Genomic DNA, 25,487 nt, shown 5'->3' with positions numbered 1-25,487 from the left:
TGAACTTCTTCCTGGACTTCCTCAATTAGTATTTTCTCCATACTGCCAAAGATTGAATGGCTACTTTCCTCTTTTTCATTACTGACCAAACTTTGTATCTGGTGTTTCTCAGTCAACTTTCTTGGGATAGATTCCACTTTTTCCTTGATTCTGTTTACATCCTCATGGCTTCCTTCCTGTTTTTTCTTTTCCCTTTGGACTGTGGAATAGATCCATATTCCTGCCCCTTAGGGTCTTTTCTCACCAATTCCCCATTTTCTACTCCCCAGTGTTAACATATCGTGATAACATAATCACTAGTAATATCAAAAACACAAGTAAGGATGACGTAAAAATGCAATCCAGTCCTTCCCATGACCGCAGGATCAAATGATCATCTCCCATGGGCAATTGGCTGTATTTCTTGATTTTGGAGGCTATAATATGTAGTTGTCAACATAATATCACCGCCACGGGAGGGATTGGATTGTTCTTGATGATCAATCAGGGGCTCAATCTCTTCTTGGTTTAAAGCTTGAGAACCTTGAGTCCAACTATGCTTTGATGTGATTCGCAACCCTACCAGTTCCATTGCTGCTTCTTTCATGGAAGGCCTGTCGGCGCCTTTTACATTTAGGCATCGTTCGGCAAGCACAGCAACTTGTCTCAATTGGTCAATATTATCATCAGACGCGACAGAATCTTCAAGAATTTGAAACAGTCGATTTTCTTTCATCGAAGAAAGGAAATGATTGCTTAAACTTATCTCACCCTCTGATCTATTGAAGCATACGGGCTTTTCCCCTGTTAGTAGCTCCACAAGAACGACTCCAAAGCTATAAACATCACTTTTCTCTGTCAACTGAAATGTTTGGAAGAATTCAGGGTCCAGATATCCACGAGTTCCTTGCACCACTGTAGATAGTTGATCTTGATCAAGAAGGCCCAATCTTGAAGCACCGAAATCGGATACTTTTGCTGTAAATTCCTCATCCAGAAGTATGTTCGTGGTCTTTATGTCCCTATGGATGATTGGAGGTGAAGCAGCGGAGTGCAAATATGAGAGGGCTTCTGCAGTTTCTGCACCTATTTTCAGTCGGATGTCCCAACTAATTTCACGTGCCCGCTTCTTGTTGTGTAAATGGTTAAAAAGAGTGTCATTGTTGATAAATTCATAAACGAGTAAAGGTACCTCTGTCTCGAGACAACAACCAAAGAGCTTAACTACATTTTTGTGGTTAATTTGTGACAGAATCACAACCTCATTGATGAATTGCTCAATTTGGTTGGGATCAACTGTTTTTGACTTCTTGATAGCGACTTCTTTGTTGTCTATTAGACGACCTTTGTAGACTATCCCAAAACCTCCTTGACCAATAATGTTACCTTCATGGAAGTTGTTTGTTGCCTTCTCAAGATCTCTGGCACTGAAAATTCTTGGGCTATTTGAGGATTCTTCTTGTCCGTTGAGTCGCTTTTGTAGGAGTAGCCCTCCATTTTCTCGAAAGAATTTTTCCTTCAACCACATCATCTTTCTTTTCTTGGACACGTACAAGCACCAAGAACAGACCACTAGCAGAACCATAGTGCCCACAGCAACACCTAAGACAGTGTTTTTTTTACAATATTTAGAGGAAGAAAAATCCCAGAAAAGGAAGGAACGAGAAGGAACATGTTGAACTGCGCAGGGGTAAAGCAATATCAACTTCGAAGTATAATACAAGTGATTATTATCAAGTTTATATTAGTGAAATTGTCGATTATATTTCTGATCAAGATGGTCTTGTGCTTCATACTCTTAACTCTCTTTAGTTTACATATATGTTGACTTTGGTTTGGCTAAATTCGAGGTCAAAAGTAAACCTGATTAAGAGGTGGTCGAGCTTTGGGTTGACATTGACTCAGCTAGGTAGTTTTGGCTTTCTAACAATAATTCCTTAAGAAATGCAAAAAATTTAAAAAGTGGAGTTTGGGTTGATCGTATGCGTATGTGTGTTTATAAACAAAAGGACAAATTACATTTTACCTCCTTGTGATTTAGCGTTTTTATACATAACTCTCATATGGTTTCAAAAACTATACATAACCCCTTTATGATTTGGATTAAAGTGTCAAAGTGACGGAAATAATCATTCGTAACGGAACTTCTAAAAATGTCGAAATTACCCTTATAAATACATGACACACTAACTCCCTTATGGTTTAATACTTTACCATATAACCCCCTTATGGTTTCAAAATATACACATAACCTCCCTTGGTTAATTAATAATTTTCAACTTTATATAAGGTTATTTTTGACATTTTAGGTGATTCCATTACAAATTATCATTCCCGTCACTTTGACACTTTAATCCAAATCATGAGGGGATTATATATAGTTTTTGAAATCATAGGGAGTTATGTAAAAAATACTAAATCACAGGGAATAAAGTGAAATTTATCCTAAACAAAATGCAAATTAAGCTGATCTGAGAACAGTAATTTGCTTTTTGACCAAGCTTGGTCTTTGTGCCTATCTGTATAATACTTGGGAACACTTCGGTAACACAAAAGACAAACTATTACCTGCAAGAATACCAGCCACAAGTGCTTGATGGCTTTTCTTAGTGCAACCTTCACGCCCTTTTCCATCATCTTTCTTAAGGTACCCCTTCGGGCAAGAGCAATTGTAGCCTCCTTCGACGTTTATGCAAAGTTCTCCGAATCTGCAATTATTGGTCTCTTCTTTTTGACATTCATCAATATCTGCATAATGTTACCCCAAAAAAAAAATCATGTTGGATCTATCAAGGATTTGTTCAAGTAAAAATCATTTTTCAAAAGTACACCAGACCGTGTTTGTTTGGATTGAAAGTTCTTTGGGAAAAAATTTATTTGAGACAAGGACATGTGTAGTTGTCCACTGTGTTGTAACAAACATTATTCTTCGCACAATTGTAAAGACCTGGATCTTGGCATTCATTAATAGCTATAGAATTCAATAAAAAAATAGAAAGCAGAAGCATAATTTCAAATGTGAATTGAAACACACATACATATATGGATTAATTAGATAAATGAAACAATTTTTTCCACACATACCTTGGCAACCATCAGGGAGATATGGGTTGCCTTCGTATCCTTGATCGCAAGAACAACGGTACCCCAACCCCTTAAAAGGTTCGTAACAGTGACTGTTTTTACCAGAGCATGCATAAGAGGTCGTGTTTCTTTGGGCAACTTCACATGACCCGTCCTCAATGGTCCAATCGGCCACGACGGGAAGACTTAAATCAACGCTCAAGTTGGTGAGGTTATCTGCAGAAAAATTGAAAGCCTTCTCTTCGACCACAAAAGCATAGCTGCAAGGATTGAAATCCCACACCTTGGTGTGTCTACTAAGACTGGTCAACCTCACATTAATATTCCATGCCCCTGGTGGGATATCTGTCCGGCAGCAACCGATGCCAGAACAAGAGCCATCAATTACATCTTCCTTATAATAACAGGAAGGGACACATCCAGTTGCGTAGCTCCGGTGTTGACCAAAACCATAAACTATACCGTAGGCATCACAGCCAACGACAATGAATTTATTAGCTGTACTGTTAAAGGTAAAGCGTTTAGATAATCTCATCCATGGTGAATTGTGGGAAAATAAACTTCTGTTTTCATTATAGCAATCAATTGCTATATACTGCATAAGGTGCACCTGACCTTCCAGAGATATTTCTGTGACATTGATTGTACTGTTGCGCAGAACTGGTTGAGGGACAGATGTTGAAGAGTTGATGCAGTTGATAAAGAATTTTTCGTTAAGGTAACAACCTTCTGTAATACCGAATGGAAATGGAATGCTTACATTTCCACAATGATCTTGGCAGCCAGGCCTTGCTATAGAAAATGTTGGGTGAAGAAGCACGGGACTTCCCCTAGGAGAGCTGACCTGATCAGCTCGGGTCGCTGATGGCAGAGCTGACTCCAAGCCTGCAAAACAGAAAGGATGAGCTAACAAAGGGGGCCCGAGGGTTGTCCCCGAGGGCACTCCGACGGCCAAGTTAGTTTTCCGGTGAGTGAGGTTCACGGGAAGTAGTAACTGTCCAGAGTAAATTGTCAATAGTGAGCGTACCTTGTACAGTGGATGTGTGTTATTATTTATACCTGCAAGGGAGCCCGACCTCCGCACGACGCGGGACTTGCCCAGTATAGATAGTATCCCGCACTCAGGGGGATTACCCCCGACCTCTTCGGGGAGGACCTTCGCCTCCCCTGGGAGCCCTAGTCGGTACGGCCCGGGGCCGCTCCCAGGGGTCTGAGGGCCAAGGCCCAGCTCGGCCATTCCTGGGCTGCCACGTGTCTGGGCCCAGAATGGGGCCTCTGCACTAGCCCCCTAGATTAGGTAGGACTGTCAGGCAGACCTAATCTACCTCCGCCACGTGGGAGGCCAGAGCCGCACACTACTCTGCCGAGGTCACTTCTGGTACAGGGCTGTCACAGGGACGCTGCGCCCGCGTCCTTTCAGCTGTCCCGCCTCCTCGGTTTTCGTGTCAGCATTAAATGCGTTCACATGGGGGTCGGTTCAAATTCACGCAACCGTTCTCCCTCCACTCTTCCCCCCATAAATAGGGGATGCCAAATTCTCCTCTGTCCCATTTGCCATTTCCGCTTCTTCTTGTGCATTTCAAGTTATCACTCCCCCTGTGCACCCACATTTCCGTTTTCCAGCAACTTCCGGCGTCCTGTGCCCAGATTCCGGCGAGCCTTCAGTCCTTCTCCTGCCGTCATCAGTAAGTCCTTTTTGCGATTCATCCTCCCTCTTTGCAGTGTCTCTTTTGCCTTCTGCCGCCTCCCATTTTTTATGTCGGATCATTCCGGCGCCTCTTCCTCTGTTGCTATAATTTCCGTCCGCCGCAGAGCCCCCCGGATCACCGTTCTCTCCTCGCCTTCCCCCTCATCTTCATCACCATCTTCTCCTCCTCCCCCTTCCTCTTCTTCTTTCTCTAACCCCAGCTTCCACACCTCAAACCTACTTGAGCCTACCGATACCATGAGTTCTCCGTCTGCCCACTCCCCTTCGGCCCAAGCCCTTGAGGAGGCAGCCGAGCTCGACGCGCTCATCGCGCGGCAGGCTACCTCCACTCCCTCCCCCAAATCCCCCCATGATTCCCCTGGCGGAGCCCAGGAGGGAGCCGGGGAGGATAGGGACTCATCGGGGGGGTCCCCTGCTCCCGAGCAGGGGAATGATCCTGAATTCTCCTATGGCTATCCCGACCTGCAGGAGGCCACCCTCTCTCCCCAGGATTTGGCCGAACTGGCTAGGTCGTACTCCATCCCTCGAGCCTACGAGCCGAGGTTGGCCGGGCCCGACGACCGGGCCTGCCGGCCTCCTCCTGGCTTTGTAGCCATCTATAGGGAGCAACTCATCGCAGGGCTCCGTCTCCCCATCCATCCAGCTCTAACCGAGATTCTGAACCACTGGGGGCTCAGAATCACACAGTTTCATCCCACCTCTATCAGGATCATCACCGGATTCCTGATCTACTGCCTTCTCTGCGACATCCCTTACTCTCTCTCCCTCTTCCGAGCTGCCTTCATTCTTAAGGCCGCCCTCCCGGGGTGGTACTACTTCTCCCGCCGTGGCCCCCAGACCAAGGGGGGAAAAGGGGCCCAAGAGTTGTTCTACGGGCTCCCCTCCTCCGTGAAGGACTGGAAGGAGGACTTCTTCTTTGTCAGGTCCACACATTTTCCCCCCAATGTGTGGAAGGTTGGGGGAGTCAAGGCCGACCCCTACCCGGAGGACCTGGACTACGAGACCCTCGGCCAGCTGTTGGGTTCCAAGGTGAAGCTCGATGTCACCAAGATCTCCACTGAGCAGATCTCCGCAGCCGGGCTGATGGGGACGGTGTCCGGATCCTCTGGGGAGGTGGCTACCCCCCAGTCCAAACTCGACACCTGTAACGCTGGCTTTGCCCCTGTCGCATTTGTAGTATATAGTTTTCCTTTTTTTTTACCCTTAACTGTCTTGCGTTTGGCTGATCTGGTGGTGTTCATTGCAGTGAGGAAGCTCTCCCAGCTACTGGGCGCACCCCTCGAGGAGGCCACTCCCGACCCCCAGCCTGAGGCTGCTCGGGGGGCCCCAGGTGGGGCGTCCACCCCGGGGGGCGGCTCAGCCCCCCAGAAAGAGACGTCACAACCCTACCCCTCCAAGCAGGCCGCCAACAAGAAGAAAGTGGCCGGGCAGAAGAGGGGCAGGGCTGAGGAGGCCCCACAGGTCGGGCAAAAGAGGCCCGCGCCGGCTGTTCCCTCGCCGCTCCCCCTTGTGCCATCTGGGGGTCCCGTCCACGTGGGCGTTGGCTCCGCTGAGGAGCATGCTCTGGAGTCCCCTCCTCCGAGCTTGTGGCACTTCCGCCACATCCTCCCCCAGAAGCCGGGCCAGGCCTCCACTATGCACGATCCCCGCCACTTCTGCCCCTCCTGGAAGCTCTCCATCAACGACCGGGTCCAATTCCCTGAGGCAGCTCGGGAGCTGATGGTGGGCTCGGTCCTTCCGCGGGACAAGAGGTGGATGGAGCTCGCCGACCCAGCCGAGCTCCAGGATATGTACTTCACCTCCCAGGCCCAAGTAAGTTTTCTGCCCCTGGGATGATTTGGCCTCCGTGTCTGGGCTAGGTAGTGTGACGCGTTGAACTGCTTTCTTTCTCCTTCAGGCCAACGCCGCTGGTGCCGCCCTGGTGACCTGCTTCTCCGAGCTGTCACCCGACCTGGAGAAGATTCGGAAAAAGAACCTGGAGGCGGAGAAGAATCTGTCCCAGGCCCTCAAGGAGGCAAGCTCCCTCAAGGCCAAACTGGACAAGGCCGAGAAGGAGCTGGACGCTGCTCAGGTCCAGCTCGCCTCTACCAGGTCGGAGCTCGACCAGGAGAAGGCCGGTGTGGCCAAGCTGAAGGAGGAGCATGTCCTCGAGCTCTCCGGCACCGTCAGCCGGGAGCGGAAGAGGGCTGTTCGGGAGTTCCTTACGTCCGACCAGTTTGAGGAGGACATCGCCCACCTCAACCTGCCCATCCTCCAGGTCGGCTGCACCCGGGCCCTGGACAAGGTGAAGAAGCTCAATCCTCCTGGTCTCGACTTGGCGAGATTCAAGGACTACAACCCTGCAGCCGAGGCGAGGCTGGACTGGCTCTTCGACGGGTATCGCAAGGGGCACTCCCTGAAGGAGCTGGCGACCCGGGCTGACACTGGGGCCGAGCTGGAGGAAGTTCCCTTGGAGGAGGACGGGTCTCCTGGCCGAGCTGCCGGGAAGGAGCCGGTGGTCTAGGGCGGCAGCCACCCCAGGGACCCTTTCTGTCTTCTTATAAGGATGTGACCGTGCTCCAGTTGAAAATGCTCTTGGAGGTCCATCCGAGACGGAAGGGCTCCCCTGCTCCCGGGCTCCTGAATGGCTTCCACCATACGCCTCTCAACATGATTAAGATGTACCTTCAGCTCCTATCCCGGTCGGGCCACCAGCGGGTAGAACAGACACCGAAGGGGGCCGCCAACTCGGGAATTTTGCGGTAGATAGGTGGAATACCTTGTAATAGATAGGCGGCTCAGAGACTCTGTAAGCCTTGTAATAGATAGGCCTCGAATGCATGTATAAAACTTGAGGACTATTCTGCATTTCTTGCCGGCTCCCATTCTGTCGATCCGACCTCCTGGGTCGAACAGTTCATAAACATTAAGTGCGCTCGTGCCGACCTCCTGGGTCGACCACTTCATACTTTAAACCTTAAGTGCATTCGTGCCGACCTCTTGGGTCGAACACTTCACACTTTAAACACTAAGTGCGTTCGTGCCGACCCCCTGGGTCGAACACTTCACACTTTAAACATTAATTGCGTTCGTGCCGACCTCCTGGGTCGAACACTTCACACTTGACCCGCTCCGTACCCCTAGCCCCCCACTAGGACATTGAGCGAGAGATCGCTTAGTGTGCTAGTGTGAGGTGCAGACTCGTTAAAAATGTGACCATGAAACAAGTACAAGCAGATTGTAAATTCAGGCTTTTATTGATTGAGAAAACAAGAATTCTGATTCCAGAGTACAGACTCGAATTTCTAGGCCACCCTATGCTATAAACAATCGCAGATTGGAGAAGTGCCAAGTACGGGGTACCTCGGATCCATCCATGCTGGCGAACCTGCAGTAACCGGCCCGACCTACCTCAATGACCTTGTAGGGGCCCTCCCAATTTGGGTCGAGCTTGTTGGAACTGTGAGTTCGGCTGATCGAGTTCTTCCTTAGGACGAGGTCCCCAGGCTGGTACTGTACCGTCCTCACTTTGGCGTTGTGATAGCGGGCGAGCTGGCTTTTATACTTAGCCATCCGAACAGCCGCTTCCTCACGCCTGGCTTCGAGCATGTCCAAGCTGCACCGAAGCTCTTCCTCGTTGGAGGTTGCCACGAAATTCTGTGTTCTGGGTGAGGGAAGTCCGACTTCCGCTGGCACCACCGCCTCTACTCCGTAAGTTAGGGAGAACGGGGTCTCTTGGGTAGCCGTCCGGGGCGTAGTACGGTAAGCCCAGAGGACGCTGGGAAGCTCATCCAGCCAGCTCGATTGGGCGGACTCCAGTTTAGTCTTCAACCCTTGCAGAACAGTTCGGTTAGCGTTCTCCACCTGACCATTGGCATGGGGATGACCAACCGACGTGAAGTGTTGGTTGATTCCAAGCTCAGCGTACCAGCTCCGGAAAGGGTTCTCGGCGAACTGGCGGCCGTTGTCGGATACCAGGACATGCGGAATCCCAAACCGGCAAACTATGCTCTTCCAGAAGAATCTCCGAATTGCCTTCCCCGAGATACAGACCAGGGGCTCCGCCTCCACCCATTTTGTGAAGTAGTCAATGGCCACCACGAGATGCTCATATCTCCCCGGGGCTCGGGGGAAGGGACCCAGGAGGTCTATCCCCCATTGAGCGAAGGGCCAAGGACTATGGATGGGAATCATCTCCTGAACTAGCTGATGACGCAGCGAGGCGTGTACCTGGCAAGCTCGGCATTTCTGGACCAGATCTGCTGCGTCTCGGAAGACAGAGGGCCAGTAGTAGCCCAGAAGGAGGCACTTTTTGGCCAATACCCGAGATCCCACGTGTGCCGCACATATTCCTTCATGGACTTCGCGCAGGACGTAATCACCTTCTTCGGGAGTCACGCACTTTAACCAGGGGGACAGATACGATCTCCTATAGAGGGTACCCCCGGTGTAGGCGTACTTGGCAGCCCGGAGCTGGATTCGGCGTGCCTCGGCTTTGTTTTCGGGGAGGGCACCCGAGCTGAGGAAATCTATGAGGGGCGTCATCCAGGTGGCCGAGCTGTCTATAGCCAGGACCTGAGCCTGATCGATACTTTTTTGTTTTACCACCTCTACTAAGACCTCCTTGCTCAGGTGGGCAAATGAGGAAGACGCCAACTTCGAGAGGGCGTCTGCCCGCTTGTTCTGGGACCTCGGCACCCGCTCTATTTCAAATGTTCTGAACAGGGCCATCGCCTCCCGTACCTTAGCCAGGTATTTCTTCATGACCTCATCCTTGGCCTCGTACTCCCCGCGGACCTGGAGGACGACGAGCTGAGAGTCGCTCCGAACTCTGACTGTGGTGACGCCCATCTGGTGGGCTATCCGCAGCCCCGTCAGGAGGGCCTCATATTCTGCCTCGTTGTTGGATGCCGGAAAATCGAACCTAAGCGCGTAGGTCAGTTCTTTTCCGGTTGGCGAGGTGAGCAGTAGGCCAGCTCCGCTCCCTTCCCTGCTCGAGGCACCGTCCACGAACAGCACCCAAGGCTGCTCCGCCGGGGTGTCCGTGGGTGTCGGGGTCAAATCGGTTTGGTTTAAGTTAGCCCCCTCCGCAAGGAAGTCTGCTAAGGCCTGGGCCTTGATCGCGGTGCGGGGCCGATAGCTAAGGTCGTGCTCGGCCAGCTCGACGACCCACTTGGTCATCCTGCCCGACACTTCGGGCTTGGTGAGTATCTGCCGTAGGGGCTGGTCGGTCAGTACTACAACGCGGTGAGCCTGGAAGTAAGGGCGGAGCTTGCGAGCAGCATGTACCAAGACAAGGACCAGCTTCTCGGCGGGCGAGTATCGCGTCTCTGGTCCCTGCAGAGCTCGGCTGACGTAATACACCGGCCTCTGAGCCCCCTTGTCCTCCCGTACCAAGACCGCACTAACGGCCTCGTTGCAGGTGGACAGATATAGGAATAGGGTCTCCCCTAACTCTGGGGCGGTCAGAGTTGGCAGCTCGGCCAGATACGCTTTCAGGTCGGCGAACGCTTTTTGACACTCCTCGGTCCAACGAAAGTCCTTGGACGCCAGAAGGGTAGTCCCCGAACCGCGGAACGCGAGAGGAACCTGCTCAGGGCTGCCATTCTCCCCGTGAGCCGCTGGACTTCCTTCACGTTCCTTGGGGGGGCCATGTCCACGATGGCCTGGAGCTTGTCCGGGTTGGCCCTGATTCCGTCTCGTGACACCAAGAAACCAAGGAACCTTCCCGACCTGACCCCAAAGGTGCACTTCTTTGGATTTAGGCGCATCCGGCTTTGCAGCAGGATGTTCAAGATCTCCCTCAGGTCGGGTATGAGCCGCTGGTCAGTCCGACTTTTGACGATCATGTCGTCCACATAGACCTCCATGTTCCTGCCGATCTGGCCTCGGAATAGCTTGTTGACCAGGCGCTGGTAAGTGGCCCCCGCGTTCTTAAGTCCGAACGGCATGGTTCTGTAGCAGTAGGTCCCTTCTTCAGTGATGAAGGAGGTCTTATCCCGATCCTCCTCATCCATCTCTATCTGGTGGTATCCCTTAAAAGCATCCAAGAAGCATAAAACATCAAAACCCACAGTAGAGTCTACTAACCTGTCGATTCTAGGCAGGGGAAAGCAATCCTTCGGGTAGGCTTTGTTAAGATCCGTGAAGTCTACGCACATCCTCCAGGTCTGGTCCTCCTTCTTGACTAGGACCGGATTGGCCAACCAGGTCGGGTAGTAGACCTCCAGGATGATCTTGGACTCCAACAGCTTGCCGACCTTCGCCTTGATCACCTCGTTCCTCTCAGGGGCAAAACTCCTTTTCTTCTGCTTCACCGGCTTGAAGTGAGGGTCGACGTCAAGGTGGTGGACTGCCAGGTCCGTTGGGATCCCAGGCATGTCATCAACCGACCAAGCGAAGACCTGGGAGTACTCTCTTAGCAGAGCTTTCAAGTCCTCCTTCTCTCTGGCGGGCAACAAGGCTCCGATGCGGAGGACCTGGTTGGGCCGATCCTCCCTTAAGGGGAATTCCTCAGTCTCATCCTGTGCCCAGCTGTTGGGCCTCGTCCCCTGGGATGTAGGGCTCCAGACAGGTTGTCTGGGCGACCACCTTTTCCTGCCCCCGGAGTGTGGCTAGGTAACAAGCCCTGGCTACCTCCGGGTCGCCGTGCACCTCGGCTATCCCTCCCGGGGTAGAGAACTTGACGCTGAGGTGGTAAGTGGAGGAGACAGCCCGGAGGGCGTTCAAAGCAGGCCTCCCCAGGAACACATTGTACGGGGACGGCTGCCTGACCACCACGAAGTTGACGGGAACAGTCCGGCATTTGGGAGCCTGTCCTACTGTGACCATCAGGATGATCATCCCTTCCGACCTGATGGGTGGTCCGGTAAATCCCACCAGAGATGTCCGAACCGGGGTGAGCTGGTCATCCCTTAATCCGAGCACCTTGAACACCCTGTAGAACATGATGTCGACCGCACTACCCTGGTCGACATATACCTTTTTCACCCGATAGTTGTTGGTGACAATGTCTATCACGATGGCCTCATGGTTCCCAGAAGCCAGGGGGACCGCATCCCTTGGCCCGAAGGTGATCTTCTCGTCCATGCGCAAGCGCTTCAAGGAATCGTCCCCTTCGGGGGGTGGTCGCTTGTTCTTCCGAGCTGCATGGCTGTTCCCCCCTGTGGGACCTCCGGCAATGGTGTTTATCACCCCCGCCAGGTTCTGGGTGTCCTGGTCGGGAGAGTGGCCCTGAGGAGCGTCGCGCCGCTCTGGGCGGTCCCGACGCCGTCCCTCGTGCCTGTCTCCGTAGTGGCTGCGCCCGGGCTCCTGGCCTGGTCGGCGCACGAACCGCCCTAAAAAGCCGTGCTGGATCAGGTCTTCTATCTCCTTACGCAGGGCCCAGCATCCCTCCGTGTCGTGTCCCACGTCGCGGTGAAAGGCGCAGTACCTGTCCTGGTTCCTTTTGTTTCGGGGCGTCCCCATTTTTGGCGGCCGATCTCCTAGTCCTTCCGCCTCCATAACGGCCAAGATCTGAGCTTTGGGCCGTGTTAGAGGGGTGTAGGTCTTCTCTGGGAGTGGCGGCAGAGCAGGGGCCTTCTCCTTCGAGAGCCGGTCGAAGACGTTTTTCTTGGACGGGACGTCCTTGCCCTCCGGGGGGTTCGTCCGACCTTTCCGATTTCCGAGCTCCCGATCTGATTCTTTCTTCAGACGACCTGCCTCCTCCGCATTAGCGGCCTCGTGCGCCCTGCGTAAGAGTTCCTCCAGGTTTACGGGAGGCTTCTTGGCCAGGTCATAGAAGAGCTCCTCCACCCTGAGCTCATTTGTGAAGGCGACCATGACCACTTTTTCATTTTTGTCCCTGACCTGCAAGCTCTCCGCATTGAAGCGGGTCATGAAATTCCTCAGCGACTCCTCAGGCCTCTGTCTGATGGACATCAGGTGGGTTGCGTTCCTCGCGTAGACTTTCGAGGAGACAAACTGGGCTGCAAACTGCCGAGCCAACTCGGGAAAGCTCCGTATAGACCCCGGTTTCAACCCCTGGAACCAGAGCCGCGCCTTCCCCTTTAGGAACATGGGGAAGGTCTTGCAGCGGACCTCATCCACGGCGGTTTGCAGGCGCATATGCGTCAAGAAGACCGAGAGGTGGTCCTCTGGGTCCGTAGAGGCATCGTACATCTCGATGCTCGGGATCTTAAACCTCCGGGGTAGGGGGTAGTCCTCTATCTCCCGGGTAAAAGGCGAGGTTGCATAGTTGTCCTCGTATGGCCGGGGCCTCAAGATCTGCTCGAGCTCATCCCGAGCAGGGTCCAGATAAATGGGGTCGCGGGGCCGGCTCTTGACAGACCGAGCCGTGGAACGCTCGAACCCATTCCGTGTGGGCTTCCTCGGAGAGGGGTCTCTGGGATGGCTCCTCGCGGACCTGTCGCGGGAATACCTCTCGCTGTCCCCGACCACCGAGGCTCGGGGGCGGGGAGGAGTCCGGGGGCGCTTCCTCCTAGGAGGTTGGTCTCGCGACTCATCCTCCGAAGGATCAGGGGGTAACTCCTTCTCCTTCCCCTTGGCCTTGGAGGTCTGCGCACCCCCAGCCCCCTCTCCCTTTTTCGCCTGCCGGATTATATCCTCCAGCATGGGGAGGTTCTCCGTCACAAACTGGAAGATCTGCTGCCTCCGCTCCCCTGAAAGGGCTGAGCCCCCGGCGCCCTGGGACGCCCCAGCCTCTTTCTGCTGGAACCCCTCACCGCCCCCAGGGCCGGTGCTCTCTGCCGTGCGCTTGGATCGCGTCCTGGCCATCAACACAATCTTACTTACCTTACGTTCACACAGACGGCGCCAACTGAAGAAGCACGGGACTTCCCCTAGGAGAGCTGACCTGATCAGCTCGGGTCGCTGATGGCAGAGCTGACTCCAAGCCTGCAAAACAGAAAGGATGAGCTAACAAAGGGGGCCCGAGGGTTGTCCCCGAGGGCACTCCGACGGCCAAGTTAGTTTTCCGGTGAGTGAGGTTCACGGGAAGTAGTAACTGTCCAGAGTAAATTGTCAATAGTGAGCGTATCTTGTACAGTGGATGTGTGTTATTATTTATACCTGCAAGGGAGCCCGACCTCCGCACGACGCGGGACTTGCCCAGTATAGATAGTATCCCGCACTCAGGGGGATTACCCCCGACCTCTTCGGGGAGGACCTTCGCCTCCCCTGGGAGCCCTAGTCGGTACGGCCCGGGGCCGCTCCCAGGGGTCTGAGGGCCAAGACCCAGCTCGGCCATTCCTGGGCTGCCACGTGTCTGGGTCCAGAATGGGGCCTCTGCATTGGGGGTGTCAAAGTTGAAGCGGAAGAGAGCATGAAGGCAATTACCAAATGCAAGAGCATCGGTAAAATGAACCGATTGAACCCCATTGGAATTGTTTTTCAAAGAAGCAAGTTTCCTTTCCAGCAGAGAGTTGCAATTGTTAATTGTGCACTTCTAAGGACTTTAAACTTACGATAGGGAAGACTTAGTTAGTAAACGCACAGAAGGCCACTGCAGTCAAGGTATAAAGGAGTATTTGTTGGGCAATAATTTTGAGCTTGATTTGTGTATTTGTTGGGCAATAATCTTCTGGGAAGCTGTCACACTAGTCTGTGACGACCATGAGGTCCACGGCTTTGCGGGGTTGCTTATGCTAAGGACATAAAGACTCTGTAAGGGAAGACTTTCAAGTCCACCCTGCTGTTTCCATTTATTTACGTGAAAAACAATAAGGGAACCCATAAATTTTTTCCACTTGATATGAGAAAAAATTCATAAATGTGTTTTTGGATGCAATGTATGTCATGCAAGTAATTAAGACATACGCTTCGGCCGATGAAGTTTTAGTCTAGTGGCTAAGAGTGCATTTGATAAAACTGAAATATCAGATTTATAATTTGAAGACTGAATTCGTTAAATTATTGAATTGTTAAATACTATATTTGATATATTTGAATGCATATCATATTAAGTAATATGTAGATAGTTTATCACTTATTTTCAAATTTTGTCTAAAAATTTTAATATTACTTAATTAATTCAGATGTTCTATTTTTTTTTCAAACGCATTTAAACATATTAAAGACCTGAACTCATTTAGTTTAACTGCTAAATTGGGTTATCAAACGTAAGCATAGGATTGAAGACCCAAGATTTAGAGGGCTTGGGTTCAAATATCTCCTCCCTCCCCCAGTACAAAAAAAAATATTTTTTTTTTTAAAAAAAAAGATATATGCTTAGAATGCTATCTTCCTGATATTCAGTTGGAAATGTGAGATATGTTAAGAAAATCAATGGGCTTCTATATTGAAGATCCGGCCTAGGCCTCATAAGGATCCTGGATCAGATCCATATTCGAATTCAAGTCAGAATGCTCAAGAAATTCGGTGCCAGATTCTTTGTTGCTGGGGATTCGTAAATGGATCTCATTCAGCATTCGAATGGTTCTGGGGTCGGATCCACGAATTTTCATAATTATATTGTGGCAACATTTTATACGCAAGGGTAGTTACTTTGCTGTGAAATGGTGTCTTAACATCTGAGAAATAATAAAATCTCTAATAATCGAACTAAGTATGCATTTAGTCGAATCCTGATTTTGCTGTCAAATTTTCTAATCCTTTTATCGCTACATTATTTTAACGAAGCAAAAATAAACTTAAGTGTATGAAACACAATAAGAAATCGCATATTCATTACTAAATCAACATATGCATTAGTTATTTATTAAAACGACTGTTCATTCGTATGTCTTCCCATTCTTACAATCTCAGGTGCAAAACTTAATAGTTTGATTATTCTCTCTAATCTCAAACTTTGAAAAGCAATCATACCTCGAAATATAAGTGCGAAATACTCATTTAATATTGCTAATTATATGTATACACTCATTTTATATGTTTAAGAAGAGAACTTTTCAAAATGTACAAACTTGATTATTAGTTTCAAAGTCACATGCAAAAGATCAAATGCAAGCAAGAAGAGGTACTTAAATTTAAAATTTGGCTAATTAAAACATGAAATAATTAATTAAAGTTGTACGCTCTTTAGTTTTGAACAATTTTTTCTTGGCACAATAGACATGGTTTTAACAAGTCAGCATGTAATATTAATTAATAACAAGTTGAACTTCATACAGTAATTAACGTAATAGCCAAGTAAAAAAAAAATTAAAGAGTCAAGAAGCAAAAGTTAAAGGGAGAGGGCAATGAAATTTTATTCAAATTTAAGGGAGGGGTGGGGGGCACAAGAAAAAGATTTTCAATGAAATTTTCCAAAATTTCTTTGGGGCCAAAAGAAAATTCTAAAATTTTAGGGGAGGGAATGGTGGCTGCTCCTCTTGTCCCCATATTGGCTATGCTTTTTCGTTACTTTTGCGTATAATGTTAACGGCAGGGCTCAAATTTAACAAATACAAGAGTTAGAAGCGCCATATATCTAAAATTAAAATTTATGATGCAAAGGGAAAATCAACTACAAGTTAGCGGCTGCAAAGTGTAATTGGTCCTATGAGAAATTGCCAATGGAAAAGTTGGTCTTTTCCTACCTTTAAAGTTCCCGGGATAAATTCACTTTGTCTCCTCAAATTACACACAAAATTCCACTTCAATTCCTGAACTTCAAAATAGAAGATTTAAATCCCTAAACTAAAAATTTTGTCCTACTTAAATAAAATCCATGACATAATCCAAAAAATTGATGGTGTCTTAAGGACGTGGAGACACGCTTCATTAGTATGTATGTGGAATTGTTATAAACCAGAAAAGTAGGGATATAAATGAAAATTTACCCCATTTTCTCCCTTCCTTTTTTTTTATTTTTTAGTTTTCCTATTCTTCTTCTTCCGTCATCTGCCACCACTGATATCTCCAATCCTATTGCCACCATTATCGGGAATTCTCCAAAGGACAGAGTTTGCCTTTTCACAAGAGGAAATAAAGGAATAAATCTTGACTCATCGTAGTAATTTCGTCAGCTTGGAAATATCTGATTATCCAATTTCTGAGGTTCTCTTTTCCTCTATTTCTTCCCTGTGGTTTTAATGCTAATTTTCAATAGAGAAAACCTGAAACTAACAATAACCCAGATGCAAAACAAATCTAGAAAAGCCAAAAAATCCTAATGTCAATTGACCATCTAAATATCAAAATTTGTAATAAACCCAAATTCTTAGATCTAGAAAGCAGTCAAAAAGACAACAGTGCCAGGAAAAACTATTTGCATAGGCAGCAGTAGTGTACAGTGTACTCTTTCCCGACAACAACCACACAACTAAGAAGACCTCTATGAAACTGAAGGCATCTTGGATGATACATGAGGTGCTAAACATTTCACTCTCTACCCATCTAGAGCAAGAGCAAACGAGCTCTTGTTCATCTTTAAGGACCATAAAATAGAAGAAAAAATAGTGGAATACATTAAGTGCTTAGTCAGACACACATCTCTCAAATAACTTCCTTTTTTTCCCCCCTTTTTGTCATCAACTTCTTCATCCCAAGAATCTCTAACAAAATCTGGGGCATTTTCCTGATTAATCAAAGTGGTTGAGTTCCATGCATGATGCTATCGCTGTAGCTTCTGACCTTGACGTCAACGTCTTCGAGGGGTTGCCCTTGCTCCAAGAGAATATTAGACTGCCAAGGGAAGACTTCCAGGTCTATCCCTCAGTCTTGACAGTCGAATGCTACATCCTGTTTGTACGATGATGGCTTTTTTAGATGTATAACGGAAAGCTTGATGAATTATAAGACTATCTACTTTATTTTTAAGTAAAAAGGCAACCTTTTACTAATCAAGTATACACTTGATAATAGCAACATTATTTGACAAAATCCTAATTACAGGAAAGGCCTGTTTTTTTTATATATTTTTTTTGCCCATTCCATAATTTTTGTCTGATTTCCCTTCATAAGTAAACCCTAGATGCTTTGTACTCATTTGACAAAATAAAATAACATTAAAAGGAAAAAAGAAACAAATGCAAGGCAAAAACGTGAAACCCTTTGATATGTTGTTGATTCTCAAGTTTCCAAGTACTTCTATCTTATGCACTGCAGTAGTACTTTTTTTTCTTTAACTTTTGGTTTTTTTTTATTTTCCAAGAACTTACATTAGCCTGGCATGTGAACTCCTAATTCAAGAGCCATATAGAAGAACAATTCCCTATTCTTATCCTGGATGTGAAGCTAGTTCCTCTTGGTATTATTGTGCCAAATTCGTCCCATGACACAAACAAAAACCTCAAGGGATTTCCACGCACGTGATTAGTTACCTAACTATTATACAAAGGTTTCTATTTTTTCATTTTTGTAAGTCCATGTGTCATTGATCAAGATAAGAAAAGAATGGTTATAACTTGGTTGCAGCGTTAACTTCCAGCCAGTTGGAGCCTATCACAAAATGTACGAAAGGTTTCTATTTTCTCATTTTTGTAAGTCCATGTATCATTAATTGATCAAGATAAGAAAAGAATGGTTACAACTTGGTTGCAACGTTAACTTCCAGCCAATAGGAGCCTATCACAAAATTTACGAAACAGAATATGTAGCTATACAATTATAAAAACAAACTAGGGTTAAGTAGGGTATCACTAATGATTCTCTTGAAAAATAGGGTTGGTTAAAAAATATTCCTCTTAAGGCCTAACTAGTTTTGCACTTTATCCCTTAATGTTATTTTTTTTTTCACTTTACCTCCTAAATTGTTAGTCAATTCCTATATTGCATAATGGAAATATCAAAAAGATATTGATACTCCTAAGGGTTAATTACAATAAATCCCTTTAAGATATGGCCATTTTTGCACATTACCTTCTAATATCATTTTTCTCTTAATTTGTCTATTTGTCTCTAAAACGATTAGTTAATCTAAAAGTATATTTGATCCTTGGATAGTAGCTGTGTGTAAATGATTTAAACTATAAAGCGTATCTTTATTGAAAGATGCAAAGTGAAAAAATGATACCCTATATTAAGAAATTATAGAAATTTTCTACTCCCTACATATGTCTAAATTATAATGACTTTTCATGTTAGTGACGCCATAAAACAAATTTACGATTCTGAGATTTACAAAAAAAATGTTTGATGGAGTTGTTGACACAACTGCAATTTTTTTTGAGTAATGTTATTTGCACTTCCATTATCTCATTTTTATTTTGATGAGATCATATTATCCCTTTCCTAAATTCTTCTTCCTACCTGTGAGTTAACTTTACTAGATTTTTTCTTACATTTTAAAACCATAAATCGCCGCCTACATCCCGCCTACATCTTAAAACCGTAGCACAAGTTTTGCTACGGTGCTCCTGAGAATATGATATTATGAAACGTCTCAATTCATTGCCACAAATCGCCACCTTCCCTACATCCGCTGCCCATCTTCCTCGTACCAGTAGTTCTATTTTTTGTCCCCTGCCCGTCCTTTGCCTCCCGTAACTAGCCCCAGCACCTAACCCCTTATTTTTCTTCTACTTCAAAAGTTCGCAATTTCCTCATCTTTTCCCTCCAGACGTCCTTCACTGGGTTGGGCACTACCTCTTGCAATTGGGTTTTTTTTTTTTGTTCTCAATTTCCACTACTCATTCAATATAAATCAGTTTTAATTTAGTTAAGAGCTTTCTGGATATTTTTAAGAGCTTTCAATAAATAAACTTCAAGGAGAAAGCTGTCATATCAGTACAGCGGGAATGGAGGTTTAGGCTAATAGTGAGAAGGTGCAGCATCCAACAGGTTGCTGGTGCTTTTTATTCTCCTTATCTCAATAGTACCACTTTTTATTTGTTTAATCAGTCATGTAAAAATAATTATCATTATCTGCTGAAGTGGTGCCCTCAAGTTGAGGTCTCTGTAGTTAGGTTCAGTTGATTAATTCTTATAACTTCCAGTGTAAACTCATATGGTTTTGATTTAATCGTGATTTTTACACCAACTCAGCCGTATGAGTGACAAAATTTATGCTTAGACCAAATTTATACCATTTTACACTAAATATTGTAAGAGTTACATTACCCAGCAGAACTGAACTACAATTCAACTTGAGAGGCCTTGGATCAAATAATCTACTCGCACACAATCAAAATTAATTGCAAGAAAACTGCTGAAAATTCAACTCCATTTGACATTTCTAGGAGGAACTCGTAATAATAAATGAAGAAGTGCACCAGAACTCGAAAGTCGAAACTTGCAGCTCCAGAACACCCTATCATTCATCTCCCACCAGCAATTGGTACCATCATATGCTCCATTATGCTATGACTCTCAGTATGTATGCAGCTAGAATCACCACTGTCGATATATGCTTTTGTTGATTGCATACCAAGCAAGGAGGCCTCAGTGTCGGTGAAATCAATCTTAGAAACTTGAATTGGAGATTGCTTTGCTCTTATTTCCAATACCTCAAGTTCTCTTGCTATATTCTTCATAGATGGTCTATCATCACCTTTTATACTCAAGCAAGATTTCGCAATCATTGCAACTTCTTTCAAAAGCTCAATACTTACATCGAACATAATGTTGCGATCAAGAACCTGGACCAAGTGACCACTTTTCAGTGAAGAAATGAAGTAATTCGCAAGAAACTTCTCTTCCTCCACTCTATCCAATGATAATGCCTTCTCACTTGTCAGTAGCTCTATAAGAACTACCCCAAAGCTGTAAACATCACTTTTCTCTGTCAACAATCCTGTTAGCATGTACTCGGGGTCCAAGTAGCCAAATGTTCCTTGCACCATTGTAGATACTTGATTTTCATCTAAAGGAGCCAATTTTGATATTCCAAAGTCTGTGACTTTTGCAGTGTAGTTTTGATCTAGAAGTATGTTTGCCGATTTGATATCTCTATGGATAATCGGTGGTGAAGCTACTGAGTGCAAATATGAGAGAACTCCAGCAATTTCTGATGCTATTCTTAATCGGATATTCCAAGAAAGATGCTGTGATTTTGTTGTGCTGCTTAAATGCTCGGAGAGAGTACCATTGTCGATGAACTCATAAACAAGTAATGGCACTTCCGTCTCTAAGCAACATCCTAGAAGTTTAACGACATTTCTACTATTAACTTGGGAAAGCATAATCACCTCATTAATAAATTGATCAACTTGATTTTCGTTAACTTCTCTGGACCTCTTAATGGCAACAGTACAAGAATTATGGTCTACTAAGATTCCTTTGAAAACTGTGCCGTATCCTCCACGACCAATAATTCGAGTTTCCTCGAAATTATTGGTTGCCTTTCGTAGTTCTTCAAGAGTGAAAATTCTAGCAACATTTGTGTTTCTTCCTTCTTGAGCCAGTCGTTGCTGTAGCATTAATCCACCATTTTTCCGGAAAAACTCCTCCTTCAATCTGTTTTCCCTTCTTTTCCTCAATTCCAAACACAAATAAAAGCAGCAGAAAAGTAGAATTGCTGTGCCTATGCCAACACCTGTTGACAAATTTGACTGAAAAATTAGCAAATGATGAGATCTATCGGATGCTTTGCAGCTAAAGACTCTAATTTTGCAAGTGATTATCAAGTTTCATGTTCTTTCACTACCTGGTAAAGAAAAGAATTAGGTTTCTTTCTCTCTTATACTATGATTAGTTGCCATCTTAAACCAAATGGAACGGGTTTCAAGAAATCTTCATTTTGTTTTAATACTCTCATGATACAGCACATATTTATCACACCACTTAAGAGATGGTTCAATCCATAGTGATAAATTCTCCTTTGCTTCTCCAATCATTTCAAAGTGTAGACTAACCTGAAACAATCATAGACCAATTTATTTGGTCAGGACTGCAGCCATCTCCACCTCTCCCATCACCATGATACCCTTTGAGACAAGGACATGTGTAGTTGCCCAATGTGTTGTGACAAACACTATTCTTCGTACAATTGTGTAGAGTTGGATCTTGGCATTCATTAATATCTGTCGAATTCAATAAAAAATAGAAAGCAGAAGCATAATTTGAAATGTGAATTGAAACACACATATACATACTGGTTAATTAGACGAGTTTAACAAAATTTTCGCACATACCTTGGCAACCATCAGGGAGATATGGGTTGCCTTCGTATCCTTGATCGCAAGAACAACGGTATCCCAACCCCTTAAAAGGTTCGTAACAGTGACTGTTTTTACCAGAGCATGCATAAGAGGTCGTGTTTCTTTGGGCAACTTCACATGACCCCTCCTCAATGGTCCAATCCACCACGACGGGAAGACTTAAATCATTGCTTAAGTTGGTGAGGTTACTTGCAGAAAAATTGAAAGCCTTCTCTTCGACCACAAAAGCGTAGCTGCAAGGATTGAAATCCCACACCTTGGTGTGGTTATTAAGACTGGTCAAGCTCACATTAATATTCCATGCCCCTGGTGGGATATCAGTCTGGCAGCAACCGATGCCAGAACAAGAGCCATCAATTACATCTTCCTTATAATCACAGGAAGGGATACATCCAGTTGCGTAGCTCCGGTTTTGACCAAAGCCTTTAACTAAGGCCAAGGCATCACAGCCAACGACAATGAATTTATTAGCTGTACTACTGAAGGTAAAGCGTTTAGATAATCTCGTCCATGGTGAAATGTTGTCCAATAAACTTCCGTTTTTATCATAGCAATCAGATGCTATATCCTGCATAAGGTGTACCTGACCTTCCAGAGATATTTCTGTGACATCGACTGCGTTCTGCAGAACTGTTTGAGGGACAGAGGTTGAAGAGTTGGTGCAGTTGATAAAAAAATATTTGTTAAGGTAACAATCTTCCGTAATACCGAATGGAAATGGAATGCTTACATTTCCACAATGATCTTTGCAGCCGGGCATCGCTATAGGAAATGTTGGGGGTGTCAAAGTTGAAGCGGAAGAAAGCATTAAGGCAATTACCAAATGCAAGAGCATCGGTAAAATGAACCGATTGAAGCCCATTGGAATTGTTTTTCAAAGAGAGTTGCAAGTTTCCTTATACGGAAGAGAGTTGCAATTGTTAATTGTGCACTTCTAAGGACTTTATACTTACGATAGGGAAGACTTGGTTAGTAAACCCAAAGAAGGCCTACGCATTTTAAGATTGAAGCTTCTTCTGTAGACCCCAAATAGGGACGTTTTATAGGCATTCCAAGTAAAGGGAAGACTTAGCCAGTAAACGCACAAAAGGCCTACGCATTTTACCATTGAAACTTCTTCTGTAGACCCCAAATAGGACGGTTAACTTCAAATGAATGCAGTCAAGATATAAAGGAGCATTTGTTCACACTAGTCTCTGACGACCATGGGGTCCACGTCTTTACGGGGTTGCTTATGCTAACGACATAAAGACTCTGTAAGGGAAGACTTTCAAGTCCACCCTACTGTTTCCATTTATTTACGTGAAAAACAATAAGGGAACCGATAAATTTTTTCCACTTGATATGAGAAAAAAAATCATAAATGTGTTTTTGGATGTAATGTATGTCATGAAAGTAATTACGATGTGTGCTTCGGCCGATGAGGTTTTAGTCTGCTTAGAGTGTATTTGATAAAATTGAAATTTGAAATCTGAAGGCGAAATTCATTAAATTATTAAATTGTTAAATACCATATTTGATGCATTTGAGTGTATATCATATTAACTGATATGTGGTTAGTTTATTAATTATTTTTTAGAGTAAATTTTGTCTAGAATAGTTGGTGCCACTCAATTAATTCAAAAGTTCTAATTTTTGTTATCAAATGCGTTTGAATATATTAAAATTTGAACTTATTTAATTTAAATGTTGAATCTAGTTATCAAACGGAGGCCTAGGATTGAGATTCCAAGATTTAGAGGGCTTGGGTTGAAATCTCTCCTCTCTTCCCCCGCTTTTTAAATTTCATTCCTCTTCTACTATAAAAAAATTTAAAAAAAAATAAAAAATATATATGCTTAGAATGGGAGGATTAAAGAGGAGTTAGGATTGACTGAAAATCTCGACTCAAAGATAACAATCTTGTGTCATGCCAAATGGGTATGGGATCTTTACTTTTCCAGAGGTATCAATGCAGCCATCCTTGGCTACAGGAGGGTATGTTGCTGCTGGTGTGATAGCTGGCTTCAAGGACACCGTCAACACGAAAAGTATCATTTGAACAAGCTTCATCACTGGGGAAACTTTGGACTGTGATGACTATTTAATTTTGGGATGATGAGTTTTTTTTGGTGTTCTTGGAGGAGGCCATATTTCAATATATAGATCCTTCCCTGAGCAAAGCCACCCCAACATTAGAAAGTCACTCATCCTCAAATTGACTTGGCAAGTTCACTTGACTTATTCTGATACCGTGTGGTATGGGTTCCTGACCGTTACTAATTGCATTTCAGCGCTATTTCCTTTTTTAACACTACGCCATCTTCTGTGTGTGGACTCTTTACTTTTTTTTCATCATTTGTGCTACAATTGCAACATCAATTCATATGAGCACGAAACTCCAGTCATCGTGGTCGAGGGAACGGAATTTTATCAACTTTTCTGTGTTGAAAATTGTGGAATCAAGAAGAGATCAGATGATTGACTTTTCCCTCTATCACCTCTCTAGATAATAGAAAAATCGCCAGTAGAAAACTTGGTTTTTTTGTCCCATTAGTTTCCCAGCATGTACTCTACTACCACCACTACCAAACAAATGAACGAAGAATTGCAATTATAGTAGATGAACAAAATAACCTTAAGATTAACCACAAATTTCTTTATTTTATTTCCATTTTTGTGGTTAATTAATTAGTCATGTGTCATCACATAAGTTAATATTCTTATTGTCTAAAGTCAGGTGCTTTTTTATTCTCTTTTTTTAATTCAATCTAGTGAACATGTGACTGCAAATAACATTATTTCGTTAGTAATTAGGGAAAATCCGTCAATTACACTAAATTTGCTTCAATTGGAAATATTGGGAACCATATTTATTTTTGCTGAAAGTTAGGAACCAAAATTACACTGGTGCCAAACATTGGAGAGGACTAAATTCACACAAGTGCGAAACACTAGGGACTAAAACTTTATTTTTTTTCCTTTTCCTATCAGTATGAAATAACCCTAAGTTGGTTCACCACATCTTAATTAGTTGATGCAATCGTGAATAAACTAGTGTTCTTGGACATTCTAGTCTCATAAAGACTGCTAACCTTGTGCATAAATGTAGCCTGCACATGCATTAGCTGAGGGCATGTGAAGCACTCTAAATACTTAGGATGGTTGACATGCAATTGAACACAGTTTTCAAGATTTCAATTGGATTTTAGTTATCTCTATGGGCATTATTGAGAATAATTAGATAGACTGTTGAAAGAATGAAAGGAAGAGATAGAAGCAAGAAGCAAGAAGCAAGAAGCAAAAAGCAAGAATAATAGGGAATGAAGAAAGGAAGAAGAAGATGAAAGAAAGAAACAGAGATGGAAGAATATTCAATGCAAAAGGATTGGGGCTTTCATTCACTCCGTTGCTGATTACAACTTCCTCATACAATGGCTATTTATAGGCTAGTATACTCTCTTCCATTAGTAGGATCTAACTGTTGGGATATCAAGTGTGAATCAATATCCCACATCGGAAAGAGATGAGTAAAATGAGGAACATATAAGTGGGAATGATCCATAGGCCCAATGCCTTAAGGTTTTGGGTTGGATGTGGTGTCAAACCCATGGTTGTGGTTCCCATTCTAGCTCATGGTTAAATTCTCCCCTAGTTTGGCTCTCGCAGAGCCCAACAAGTGGTATCAGAGCCGATGGTTATAAGAGCAGGGAAAAAAA

At 45.2% G+C, this 25,487-nt stretch overlaps 3 protein-coding genes across 3 annotated transcripts; all 3 read right to left on the bottom strand.

Annotated features, from left to right (window-relative positions):
- Positions 1-373: 373 nt before the first annotated feature.
- LOC140015842 (wall-associated receptor kinase 2-like) lies at positions 374-4,300 on the bottom strand. Its single transcript, XM_072068666.1, has 3 exons — positions 3,064-4,300; positions 2,548-2,727; positions 374-1,581 (listed from the first exon to the last, which is right to left on the bottom strand). The coding sequence occupies exons 1-3, from the start codon at positions 4,298-4,300 to the stop codon at positions 374-376; spliced, it is 2,625 nt and encodes an 874-aa protein (XP_071924767.1).
- Positions 4,301-7,270: 2,970 nt separating this feature from the next.
- LOC140015840 (uncharacterized) lies at positions 7,271-13,997 on the bottom strand. Its single transcript, XM_072068665.1, has 6 exons — positions 13,820-13,997; positions 13,561-13,645; positions 11,387-13,517; positions 10,489-11,301; positions 8,162-10,438; positions 7,271-7,444 (listed from the first exon to the last, which is right to left on the bottom strand). The coding sequence occupies exons 1-6, from the start codon at positions 13,995-13,997 to the stop codon at positions 7,271-7,273; spliced, it is 5,658 nt and encodes a 1,885-aa protein (XP_071924766.1).
- Positions 13,998-19,680: 5,683 nt separating this feature from the next.
- LOC140015699 (wall-associated receptor kinase 2-like) lies at positions 19,681-22,680 on the bottom strand. Its single transcript, XM_072068475.1, has 3 exons — positions 21,763-22,680; positions 21,484-21,651; positions 19,681-21,164 (listed from the first exon to the last, which is right to left on the bottom strand). Exons 1-3 carry the CDS (start codon positions 22,649-22,651, stop codon positions 19,948-19,950), a joined length of 2,274 nt encoding a protein of 757 aa, XP_071924576.1. The 5' UTR covers positions 22,652-22,680; the 3' UTR covers positions 19,681-19,947.
- Positions 22,681-25,487: the final 2,807 nt, after the last annotated feature.

Source organism: Coffea arabica, chromosome 10c (genome assembly GCF_036785885.1).
Source record: "Coffea arabica cultivar ET-39 chromosome 10c, Coffea Arabica ET-39 HiFi, whole genome shotgun sequence".
Classification (NCBI taxonomy): Eukaryota; Viridiplantae; Streptophyta; class Magnoliopsida; order Gentianales; family Rubiaceae; genus Coffea; species Coffea arabica.
This window is presented reverse-complemented; position numbering and strand designations above follow the sequence as displayed.

Excerpts from the sequence above, each read along its gene's own strand:
- LOC140015842 (XM_072068666.1), bottom strand. The coding sequence starts at position 4,300 with ATGGCCGAGCTGGGCCTTGGCCCTCAGACCCCTGGGAGCGGCCCCGGG. Across the intron at positions 2,728-3,063 it reads TCTCCCTGATGGTTGCCAAG|ATATTGATGAATGTCAAAAA; the intron begins GTATGTGTGGAA and ends AACATTATGCAG. Across the intron at positions 1,582-2,547 it reads TGTGGCTGGTATTCTTGCAG|GTGTTGCTGTGGGCACTATG; the intron begins GTAATAGTTTGT and ends ACACTGTCTTAG.
- LOC140015840 (XM_072068665.1), bottom strand. The coding sequence starts at position 13,997 with ATGGCCGAGCTGGGTCTTGGCCCTCAGACCCCTGGGAGCGGCCCCGGG. Across the intron at positions 13,518-13,560 it reads GTGCTTCTTCAGTTGGCGCC|GACGCGATCCAAGCGCACGG; the intron begins GTCTGTGTGAAC and ends GTTGATGGCCAG. Across the intron at positions 7,445-8,161 it reads GCCCCTACAAGGTCATTGAG|GAGCTGAAGGTACATCTTAA; the intron begins GTAGGTCGGGCC and ends CGACCGGGATAG.
- LOC140015699 (XM_072068475.1), bottom strand. The coding sequence starts at position 22,651 with ATGGGCTTCAATCGGTTCATTTTACCGATGCTCTTGCATTTGGTAATT. Across the intron at positions 21,652-21,762 it reads TCTCCCTGATGGTTGCCAAG|ATATTAATGAATGCCAAGAT; the intron begins GTATGTGCGAAA and ends TGAATTCGACAG. Across the intron at positions 21,165-21,483 it reads TTGGTCTATGATTGTTTCAG|GTGTTGGCATAGGCACAGCA; the intron begins GTTAGTCTACAC and ends ATTTGTCAACAG.